Source organism: Aedes albopictus, chromosome 2 (assembly GCF_035046485.1).
Source record: "Aedes albopictus strain Foshan chromosome 2, AalbF5, whole genome shotgun sequence".
Classification (NCBI taxonomy): domain Eukaryota; kingdom Metazoa; phylum Arthropoda; class Insecta; order Diptera; family Culicidae; genus Aedes; species Aedes albopictus.
Window position 1 is genome coordinate 427,254,878 of NC_085137.1, and position 12,243 is coordinate 427,267,120.

General features: G+C 41.3%; 1 protein-coding gene and 1 long non-coding RNA gene across 3 annotated transcripts; both read right to left on the reverse strand.

The window, feature by feature from the left end:
* Positions 1-853: 853 nt before the first annotated feature.
* On the reverse strand, positions 854-2,193 carry LOC109401906 (uncharacterized). Of its 2 annotated transcripts, XM_062849087.1 has the most exons (3): positions 1,958-2,193; positions 1,765-1,906; positions 854-1,676 (listed from the first exon to the last, which is right to left on the reverse strand). In XM_062849087.1, exons 1-3 carry the CDS (start codon positions 2,029-2,031, stop codon positions 1,476-1,478), a joined length of 417 nt encoding a protein of 138 aa, XP_062705071.1. In that variant the 5' UTR covers positions 2,032-2,193; the 3' UTR covers positions 854-1,475. The 2 variants fall into 2 exon arrangements, with proteins under 2 accessions (XP_062705071.1, XP_029725620.1); XM_029869760.2 differs by having other exon boundaries at positions 856-1,676; positions 1,765-2,168.
* Positions 2,194-8,918: 6,725 nt separating this feature from the next.
* LOC115265704 (uncharacterized) lies at positions 8,919-10,492 on the reverse strand. The gene is made up of 3 exons (XR_003896835.2): positions 10,202-10,492; positions 9,764-10,141; positions 8,919-9,711 (listed from the first exon to the last, which is right to left on the reverse strand). It is a non-coding gene; the product is annotated as an uncharacterized LOC115265704 (long non-coding RNA).
* Positions 10,493-12,243: the final 1,751 nt, after the last annotated feature.

Genomic DNA, 12,243 nt, shown 5'->3' on the forward strand with positions numbered 1-12,243 from the left:
GCTTAATACGTCCTCAGTTTGTAATATTCTCACCAATTATATTGTTCAGGTACATACCTCAATGACTTCGACAAATGTCCGATGTACCTACTACGCAGCAGCATGATCAGTATAACTCTATCGATGGCTTGAAGATCTGATTTCGTGAACGTTTTTTTCCTCCCCGCTGTTGGGGAAATTAAGCCACTGCGCTGAATTTTTATGGCATGTGGAAAACCTAATTTGACCAAGTTAGGTTTTCTTCGACCTATGATATAATATTATTGTCACATGTGATCCGTGTTAAAGAAACCTCTCGCATCACCATGCAATTTCGGAGAACGTGGTGAAAATTAATGGAATAAATCAAGCATAACTTTTCAATCCGACGTAACTAGAGAATGTAAACAAATCCGGGTTTACTGCTGCATGCATGATTCATAAAGCAAATTCAAGAATCCACATCACTGTTTGATGATTTATTGCTTAATTTGTTTAACTAAGCATATTTTTCTAAACGACGTATCTAACTATTTTGATGTTTACAACTTTACTGATAGATACACCGTTTTGATATATGAGAAAACCAAACGACGTATCTAACCAAAATCAAAAGTAACAGATACACCAAACTGGCACCATACAAAAGCGACGTATCTGGCATGACGTATCTCTAACCAACCTGGTGTATGTGTATTTTTGTCAAAATTCATTGTGAATATGATATGGAATGAGTAAGTTTTGTTTCTTAAAAAAAAAGACACGGACACGTTTAATGCTTCCAGTGAGCTATTTGCTCTTTGAAGGAAGCACGACACTAGAAACTACATACCTGGTTTGTACATCGTCGAGGCCAGCTGCTCGTCTTCCCAATTCTGCTCTGCATTCGGGAGCATTACTATTGCGCGCAAACCCCAAAATTTTATTTCCACCTTTGGGTTTCCGCGCCGAAGACCCAGCGCCAGATTCGGCGACAAAGAGATTTGACAGCAAGCGCCGGACAGTTGGCAATCCTGATATTTGACGGCGGTCATCCGTTAGCTGTGGGAGTGAATTGTTGTCATGCAAATAGAGCATTTCGCTGAAAATGCATGTGTATTATGTTATTGTTGACAAATGTTTTGCTGTGTTAGTGTGAAATTTAACGATTTGCTGTATCGCGTAAGCTTTCGCTGGGAGAAAACGTCATATAACTCAGCGAGGTAAGGAAAATTTTCAATGAAAAAAGCAATATTAAGTCTATGGCATTAATCTTTCCTCCACCACCGCATACTCCTTGTCCTCGTTTTTGCTGTTCATCGACATATGATACAGCTGGATCCTGTCCACTTCCTGGCCTTCTCACGCTTCTTTATAATCTGGAGCAAGCTCTTGTATTTTCGGTTCTGCCGTTCCGGCTCGGTAATCTTCCACTCATCGTCTAGGATATCCATCTCCAGTTACGCAATTTTACCACCTTTTTATTTCACCACTGTACTGTCGGCACGAGGGGATCTTCAACTTTGGATCCTACAGTTTATCTCGGTTTTCCGCTTACAGTTTAAACTTGTTGTCGCTTCCCGCGTGCAGCATCCATCTTCTGCTTCAATCGCTGGGTTCTTTGATATCACATCGCCGTGCCTCTTCTTCGCTGTCCAAGAAACTGTCATTCGAGGAGGATGAACTGGGGTGCTTCCGGCAGCTGGACAAGGTTCCGGCTACACAAATTCAGAAAAAAAAACGAACGGAAATTTCAAAAAATTGCATGAAAAGTGGGTGTAGATTTGAGCTAAAATAGCTACTTACTTGGGCAGCGACAAATTTCAGCTGCATCCCGTCCAGATCCGGTACTCTGAAACTCCCGTGCATCATCTCAGCAATTCCACCGACTGGCAACATGATAGGGACACTGCGAGATATTCTTCCAAGATTCGTTCTCAGGCGGAATCTAGCGAATCGTACAGATCCACCAATGCAAAACAAATTCGGTGTCACCAACATTTGTCGCTCGTGTACGACTTGGCGAAGAACGTCGGCTCTGAGATCCAGCAGCTTGGCCGTAGCTGGTTTCATTCTTGCTGCTGCGCTAATTACTCACAATAGAAAACATCGAATAATTCGTATAATTAAATTTCAAATAATTTCACTAGCCACGCAAACGACGCAAATTTGCCGATGGATTTGGGTCGAATACGTAAACAAAACAAAACAAGTTTTTGTGCGGCGAAAGCCGGCGAAAAACTGTCAAAATCTTGAGGGAGGGGTAAACCAATGCGTAAAAACAACCGCAAAATGGTAATAACTAGCCCCCTCGGTGAGCTTGTGGATAAGGAAAAAGAAGAAAACATGGTACCGAAAATTTTTAGTGGTTTGTACCGCACTCTTACCACAAACGAAGATACAGACGGAGCAGTAATCGTTTTTTTCGGTCGCACCTACTTTCGCAAGCCCCTCTTGTATTGTGTAATTGCGCTTTGGTGAACCCCTTGAACGGGCGAAAACTGAGCGAACTGTCATGCGACTTGTCAAAAACTTGTTTGTTGACTTTGCTCGCGTTTTGCTACCTCCCACCAGCAACACTTGATAGCAGACGATGGAAGAGGACCCAGATTTTTTCAACTTTTTCGCGATTCCAAGTGAGAACTTGACCTAAAGGGCTTGATCGACAAATCGACAACGTTCGAGGAAGCTTCGTTCATCAATCGGAAAACCGGACTGGATCAGGAATTGCTGTGGCGTCAGCGGAAGTTCGACCACAAATGCGTCTCGCGGATGGATTTACGAAATATGCACCGCTGAAAGCAAGACCAGCATCTAAATGTTTGGAACGACCGGAACGGCGCTACGTGTCAAGCAACCGCTAAATGAGTCGTTCTAATAGAGGTAATAAACTATTATTAACTCTATTGTCGTTCTTGATTAAAAACGTTTGGTTCCTCTTGCTGGTGGATTTAATGGCCCATCAGGGTGAAAGTGTTTTCGGGCACGATCGGGACAAATTCGGTTGGACGCAAACTTCTAGGTGGTGCTATCGCCGCGAACAATTCCATTCGGAGAAATTGTTGAGGAAATATTCTCAATTTAGTTGAAAATCGGAGTTCTCGACTAGCGAAGTTGGGTTTTTCTCCAAATCCATGCGTCGGACCTAACTTCGGAAGTAGTGCGCTGTATAGTAAACCTGGTCCGCTATACAGCGCACCACTTCCGAAGTTAGGTCCGACGCACGGATTTGGAGATAAATTCAACTTCGCTAGTCGAAAATTCCGGGATTCAACTGCACGGACAATATCAGCCAAGGTAAGTCATCGTTTCAGGGCAAGTTTTAATATCTTGTTTCTCCGTATCTTCCTAAACGAATTTCACATTAAATATTTCCCTAAAATTTCTCTGTTTCCGCATCCAGAATGAAAACAGTAAATCTTCCACGCGCTGCCACGAAACATCCTCTGCAGCAAGTCCGCCAAAGCTATTAATCGACCGCTGGTCCATCAAAATGCATTCGCTGTTCGGCTCCAGTGCAAGACTTTACTTCCGATGGAACTAGATGGCTTCTTCAGCATGTCTCGACCCACGATCTGATCCACGGCGCTAAAGTGCTCGGAAGCGACTTGGAGCGTTCCGACAAGATTGAAACTAAGCGGTTCTACATTTTCCAAGGGTCGTTCTCTGTGCTGAATGTGCAGACCGGTTCCAAGGGTTGCCGAGAAGCAACCTGAAGCAGGATTTTGGCAAGGGTCTCGGCAGCCGGCTTCTGTGGGCCTGGAGCAAGATCTACTCATCGTCGCAGTGGTTCGAGGTGTCCAAATTACCGAAAACTGGTCTTCCGGCAGAATTTCGTTGAGTTTACATATTGGGAAATACGCCGATAAGAAGTGAAGTGGCGCTAGTTGTATGAGATTGTAAGGTAGTTTCGGACGCAAACGCACTTCTTGAATTTCAATGTGTGTTATGAGTGTGCTATTCGATAAGTGTTCTCGATAATTTTGCTTTTAAATAAAGGCTTTGTGCTGTATGAGTGGAGCGACGTGACGCAGCTCGTTTTGAATATCAACTGTTTTAAAAGTAAGTTGCTTGCATCACCATGCAATTCTGGAGGACCTGGTGAACCTTATTAAATCAAATCTTCTAGAACCTCTGGAACAGCTTCAGAGGTGAACTGTTTTAAAAGTAAGTTTTTTGCATCACCATGCAATTCGGGAAGACTGATAGAACCTAGATAGAACTAATCTTTTTGGACCTTTGGTGCAGCTCCACCCGGATAAAAACTAACCATAGGGTGTTTGGTGAGAACCATTCCTGCACCATACAGTGTACCAGCTACAATAATGTATATTGTAATGAAATGGTTCGCTAAAAGCTTCGCACATTGTAGCTACTATACATTTACATTTGATTTTTATGTAACAATTTATTATACTGTTTTTCTTGCGTTTGAACCATTCACTTTTCCGAAACATTATTTTTCCGTACATTTTTAATTATTTATTCAGTTTTAGATTTTTTCTGTGCTTTGTTTTGTTGATGTTTGTGACTTTTTTGATGCAAATGAAAGGAAAGAAAAAAAGTGAATAAGTTGAAACATCAATTTAAAGTCAATAAAATGTTTAAATAAATAGTAAACCAGAACTGCAGATCTAAGAGATATGGTGGGCTAGGTATGTAAAGTGCGTTGAAAGGAATACGATTGACGAACTTTATCTTTGACGTAGAGCCATCTTTAACATATGGACTGGACTGAATACTGAAAGAAATTCTAATTTAGGTTCGTTTGTGGGTTCGCTTTTTAACCTAACTTATACTTAAATCGAACTTGACAGTTTTCCAATGAGTTGTTATATATTTCCCCGTGTATTTCAAACTTTGGTCAAACTGGAGCCTCAATATTGCAATAACGGTTAAGCACGCTGTAATGATACTTATGTACCTCGTCACCCACTTCATGCAACTACATTAGTGGTCTAATAATACTTAGCACGCTCGGCATAGTTCCATCATGCCGCTCAAAGTGTTGCCACAAATAATGCTTAGTTTGCGAAACCCGGTTATTTGGCTGGTGGGGAATGGGAGCCTAAGCTTCAACTGTTAATGCAATCAGAGACTACTCAGACCTCGACTCAGACTTAGACGTGGCCAATCCAATTTATGAAGGGTTTTCCAAAACGCTCTGGAGAATTCCCAAAGCGCATTCTCATAATGCTAGTAAGCCTAAGATGCCATTAACAGGAGGAAAATGACAAGATAATATGACATTATATGGTTTATGTAATGTAAAACAATACAACATAAAAAAAGAGAACCATTCCAAAACCCTTTAATTAAATGTATAACCAGTAGTAAAATTACAATAAAAACAATTTATTAACAGTACATTTTATTGTTTGAATCCATACGTGTACCATACAATCTACGGTTTATTAAAACCCACCTATCAGAATTTATAACAATTCATTTACAATATAATGTATGGTTTTGCAAAAAAATATATATGGAGAAAAATATTTTTTTATATTGTTACGATACTTAACAACCCGTATAGTATATTGTAAAAATCTTATTTACAATTTACTGTATGGGTGTCTACATTACATTTTATTGTTTTTGTATTTTTATTTTTACAGTGATGTCTACTGGAAAAATATGGTTTTAAATAGTACTGTTACAATACAACGTTCGGGTTTTCTACTGTATTTTTTATTCGGGCAGAAGTGAACTGTTTTAAAAGTAAGTTTCTTGCATCACCATGCAATTCGGGTGGACCTGGTGAACCTAGATAGAATCAATCTTCTGGGACCTTTAAAACAGCATCAGAAGCGAACTGTTTCAAAATTAAATTTCTTGCATCACCATGCAATTCGGGAGGACCTGGTGAACCTTAATAAATCAAATCTTCTGGGACCTCTGAAACAGCACCAGAAGCGAACTGTTTCAAAAGTAAGTTTCTTGCATCACCATGCAATTCGGGTGGACCTGGTGAACCTAGATAGAATCAATCTTCTGGGACCTTTAGAACAGCATCAGAAGCGAACTGTTTCAAAATTAAATTTCTTGCATAACCATGCAGTTCGGGTGGACCTGGTGAACCTCAATAAATCAAATCTTCTGGGACCTCTGGAACATGTAAGTAAAGTAGATTGAGAGGTTTGTGTTCAAAATTTCAGTCATTTTCTTTATCAAATTCAAAAGTTACAGCGCTGACAAGCTAAACCAGGGGCTGTACAAAATTCAATTGCTCGCATTATACTGTTTCATTGCTACAACAAAAGGTACTTCACTGATTCACATAAAATTTTGCAGGTGAAATGAATACATCTTAAGATATTATCAGACAAAATTTGAGCAATTTTAATGCATCTATTGCAGAGTTACAGCCATATTTCAGTGTCCCGATTATTGCGGATACAGGCTTTATCTGTGAAAACGAATTTTACATTCTTTTCCCATAAAATTGCTCTATTTCCACATCCAGGTGAAAAGCAGAAAATCGTCCACGCGTTGCACATCATCGATGCAATGCTCCTGGGTGATCTGGAAGTTTTTTCTCGATCCAGGAGCTGATCGACGGCGCCTGTGCTGGAAAACGACTTCGAGCGTTTTAATTAGGCGCAAACTTAGCGGTTTATTCCACAAGGATCGCTCTTCATGCGGAGTGTGCAGATCGATCTGAAGAGAGCCGAGAAGCAGCTGGATTTTTGGGAAGACTTTCGGCAGCCGGATCCGGTGGCTGGTGCAAAATCAGCAAGATCTACTCGTCGGCGCAGCGGTTCAATGCGCCCAAAGAACTGAACCTGGTGGGGGTGGTTTTGTAGGCCAAATTGCCTTTTTTTTTTTTCTATCTGTATTAACGAGATTTTTAGCCCTAGGCTAGTTTATCTCGGGACCCACGCTTTACTTCCCTTCCGAAGGAAGAACTCACATTTTGCGAGTTTGTCGGGAGTGGGATTCGATCCCAGGTCCTCGGCGTGATAGTCAAGTGTTCTAACCATCACACCAGGTCCGCTCCCCCTGCCAAATTGCCTGAAATTTGGTCATATAACTCAGCTTGATTGGGTTTGAGGCCAACTCGGAGTTCAACAAATTAAAAAAAAACGAAGAGATCAAAACTGCCGAAAATACGTAAAGTTCCCCTAATTATGATATTATTTATTTGATTCGTGTTTTTGATTAATGTTGTAAACTTTACTTGGCTTGAAATAAAGGCTACTGTACCCAATGAATAAGTATGATCTACTCAGCGGTTGTCCATATACCACGTGGAATAAATTCTGACTTTTGATCCCTTTCCTTACCAAGTGAACAAGCGTGGGCTTTACTTTTGCAACAGCGTGAAATAAGAGAACAAATCCTTCTGAACTTCTTGAACTGCAGTTTCTTGCATCATCATGCAATGCAATTCGGGACATCTCCAGAGGTGAACTGTTTCAAAAGCATACTTCTTGGACCTGGTGAACCTTGATTGATAAAAACTTCTGGGACATCTGAAACATCTCCGGAAGTGAACTGTTTCCAACGTAAGTTGCATGCATCACCATGCAAATCTGGAGGACCTGGTGAACCTTATTAGATTGATTAAATTTTCGGGGACATCTGGAACAGCCCCAGAAGTGAACTGTTTAAAAGTTAGTTGCTTGCTTCACCATGCAATTCGGGATGACCTGGTGAACCTAGATAAAATCAATCTTCTTGGACCATTGGAACAACTCTGGAATTGAACTGTTTGAAAACTAAGGTTCTTGCATCACCATGCGATTCTGGAGGACCTGATGAAGCTTCAGAAGTAAACTGTTTCCAACGTGGATGTCTTGCATCACCATGCATTTCAGGAGGACTTGGTGAACCAAATTAGAACAAAGCTTCTTTAAGTGGATCATGATATCTTGCATCACCATGCATTTTAGGGGGACTTGGTGAACCTAGCCAGGGATGGGAACACTCGCTTTCAACGAGTTACACTCACTTGTTATTTTCTCAGCTCAGAAGCGTGCAATCAAGAAACGATGTATGGACGACTTTTGCATTGTGGTTTTGTCTAAAAGTTTGCCGAATAGAGTAGGGGTCGCACACGAATACCAAAGTCGTGACAGCGCTGTGAAAGCGACTCTCCACGAGGTGAGTGTAATTTACATTCAGCTCGTGGAGAGTTGCCTTCGCAGCTCCCTCACGACTTCGGTATGCGTGTGCGACCCCTATTCTATTCGGAAAAGTTTTAAACAAAACCACAACGCAAAAGTCGTCCATACATCGTTTCTTGATTGCACGCTTCTGAGCTGAGAAAACAGCAAGTGAGTGTAACTCTTTGCAAGTGAGTGTTCCCATCCTTGAACCTAACTAGAACAAAGCTTCATTGAGTGGATCATGATGTCTTGCATCACCATGCATTTTAGGAGGACTTGGTGAACCAAATGAGAGCAAAGCTTCTTTGACTTAATCATGATGTCTTGCATCACCATGCATTTTAGGAGGACTTGGTGAACCTAGCTAGAACAAAGCTTCATTGAGTGGAGCATGATGTCTTGCATCACCATGCATTTTAGGAGGACTTGGTGAACCAAATGAGAGCAAAGCTTCTTTGACTTAATCATGATGTCTTGCATCACCATGCATTTTAGGAGGACTTGGTGAACCAAATGAGAGCAAAGCTTCTTTGACTTAATCATGATGTCTTGCATCACCATGCATTTTAGGAGGACTTGGTGAACCAAATTAGAACAAAGCTTCTTTGAGTGGAGCATGATGTCTTGCATCACCATGCATTTTAGGAGGACTTGGTGAACCAAATGAGAGCAAAGCTTCTTTGACTTAATCATGATGTCTTGCATCACCATGCATTTTAGGAGGACTTGGTGAACCAAATTAGAACAAAGCTTCTTTGAGTGGAGCATGATGTCTTGCATCACCATGCATTTTAGGAGGACTTGGTGAACCAAATGAGAGCAAAGCTTCTTTGACTTAATCATGATGTCTTGCATCACCATGCATTTTAGGAGGACTTGGTGAACCAAATTAGAACAAAGCTTCTTTGAGTGGAGCATGATGTCTTGCATCACCATGCATTTCAGGAGTACTTGGTGAACCTAGCTGAAACAAAGCTTCTTTGAGTGGAGCATGATGTCTTGCATCACCATGCATTTTAGGAGGACTTGGTGAACCAAATGAGAACAAAGCTTCTTTAAGTGGATCATGATGTCTTGCATCACCATGCATTTTAGGAGGACTTGGTAAACCAAATGAGAACAAAGCTTCTTTGAGTGGAGCATGATGTCTTGCATCACCATGCATTTTAGGAGGACTTGGTGAACCAAATGAGAACACAGCTTCTTTGAGTGGGGCATGATGTCTTGCATCACCATGCAATTTGGGAGGAAGTGGTGAACCTTCTGAGTCAAATAAAAATCTAGTGGAAGGCTGATTCAAGGACCACTGGAGTAACTCCATAAGTTTCAAGCGTTCTGCGTCGCATTCTGAGAGAACATGGTGACACTTATTAGCAACAAATTCAGATCACTATTGTAGAACCCTTAGATGTTTCGGTTGTATTGTTCAGAATCCTGGAGACTTTTCGGATGGATTATAGAGACCACAGAAACGCCCCACCCACCTAAGTATCCTAGGCACCCCTTTCCCCATGTGCTGATCCATCATGGTTCACCTGGTTTACCCGCTTTGCTGTTTTTCCTCACGGCAAAATCGTTTCGCTTTTTGCACAGACGATCCTAGGTGCGGCTCTTCCGTCGCCTAGGCATCTCCGTAAGCTTCCTAAATAAAATCAAAATCAAATCAACTTCACCATGCTTGGCAATTGACATACCTGTGATTTATGAATTTTTAACGTGTTCTCTCTTGTTTCCTCCACCCCAACGTCGGCCTTTTCGAAGTTCCCGACGATATTTCCGAAGTGCCTCTCCAGACCTCATAGCGACCGCATCCTCACGGATCTCGTAGAATTTGCCTTCCCTGGCAGAATGTTCTTGCTGTGGTGTGGCTCACACATGTCAGGTGTTGCGGTTACCCGGGAGAGCAACAACGATCAAGGATTTGATCGAATCTACGGCAGGGATGTGGAGATGATGTGGCATGCCGCACGGTTTCGGCTGGAACTTACTGACGCTGCGACGTCTGCTGTGAATACGCGAGCTATTGGCACTCCAGAACCGCTTAACCTGGCGCTTTTGTACGCTAGCATTACCTGAATTATAAAAACAACAATTAATAGTAGAAATAATGATGATAAGTATAAAATACTTACGAAAACAAGAGCAATAATACCAAAAAACTCCAGCAATCGAATCTTACGAAAAGCTAAAATGGGAGCACAACAACAACAAACTTTTGACGCGGCGGTGGTGACGGAGTCGGCGGAGCCAAACAGGCGAAACGGGCGAAACTGTCAAAATTTTGTCAGGAGGGGTAAACCGATGCGTAAAAAACAACCGAAAAATGGTAATAACTAGCCCCCTCGTTAAACTTCTGCCCAACAAAGAAGAAGAAAACATGGTACCGAAAATTTTTAGTGGTTTGTACCGCACTCTTACGTCTGTATAAATTCGTCTGTGCTCTTACGTCTGTATAAATTCGTCTGTGATAAAAGTGCACATTTGCTTCAGATGGTCTCGACGTCTTCGGTGCACTTATTCCTCCATTTACAAGGGCCCATATAGCCGAGGCGGTAAAAGCACGGGTATTCAGCATGACCATGCTGAGGGTGACGGGTTCGATTCCCGGTTGGTCCAGGATCTATTCGTAAAGGAAATTTCCTTGACTTCCTTGGGCATAGAGTATCTTCGTGCCTGCCACACGATTTACACATGCAAAATGGTCATTGGCAGAGGAAGCTCTCAGTTAAGTTCTTGTTCACAAATGTCATAACACTGGTGGGGGTGGGTGGGTGTCCTTCATGGTGTTACAGCTCGAACAAAATAAAATTTTCCCCATATAAACAGTGTTACGAAGGGGTGGGTGGGTGTTGAAAACGACCAATTTTAGCGTTATGACATTTGTGAATGAACCCTAATAACTGTGGAAGTGCTCATAGAACACTAAGCTGAGAAGCAGGCTTTGTCCCAGTGAGGACGTTACGCCAAGAAGAGGAGAGGAGAGGAAGTGCACCGAAGACCTGTGTCAGTCCAATTGGCTTCTTTAGCGGTGTTGAGATAATTCCATATTCTGAATCTACATGCCAAACTGAACCGAAACCCAAATTTTCATGAATTTTGGTGCCCGGGAACCTACTTTAAAATCAGTTTGAAGTTTGTATGGGAGCGTTTTGTCGAATCACCCCTCGTCGCATTTTGTACTGGGTGGAGCTGTCAAACAGTTGCCCAGCTGTCAAAAGGTGATTTCAAAAAATCTCTTTGAAATTGATTTTAAGTACCAAAATAATGTTCTAAAAATCTGAAAAAAATCATAGTGGTTCAGAAAAAGTTGCTCTTTCATATAAAATAAAAATATCAGTACATTTTTCAAAATTTAAAAACCCAATTTGGGGTGCAGTCAGCAATACACTGCGAAACCAAACTACTCTTTAAAGGGTAGAAAAGTACTCTCTTTGAGAGTAACTGTGAACTCATAAAAAGAGTAAAAGGCCTGTACTCTTTAAAGAGTACAGGCCTCGTACGTCAAACCAACGGATAAATTTCACCCTTTTTCCAAATCGAAACGCATAGGAAAAAGGGTAAATTTCACTCTTTTTTCATTTTTATAGATACTTCTCTTGAATTTAGGTTTTGAAGAATTAAAAAACAAGAAACAACAAGAACATACAATTATGTGAAACATAAAATTTTATTTATCAACATGAAAATCCTTTAGTGATTTTTCTGTAAAGTCCCGTCTGATGCCTTGCCGCTGCAATATGAGGTGATGAAATGCTTCGGGGTAGAATGTTGCAATGGTCGGAAGGAATACCTCTCGCCAACCTGGATCATAATTTGACGAGATGCTTCGCTCTGGAACATCCTGAAACAGGTATCTGGAACTTTCTGGGATCCCTGCAAAAGGAGTACATATATAATAAATTAATAATAAATCCGTTTGAAAAGCTGGTAAAACAATATTTCAATGCAAACTTACATTTTAACTGTGTCCATCTTGCTATTGCTTTTTTCACTGAAAATTTTCCTTGCTTCGCTGAGCAACATGACGTTTTCTTCCAGCGAAGGCTTTCGCGATACAGGAAATCGCTGAATTTCACACTAACATAGCATAAAATCTGTCAACAATAACTCAATACACATGCGTTTTCAGCGAAAAGTTCTATTTGCGTGACAGCAATCCATTCCCATGACTAAC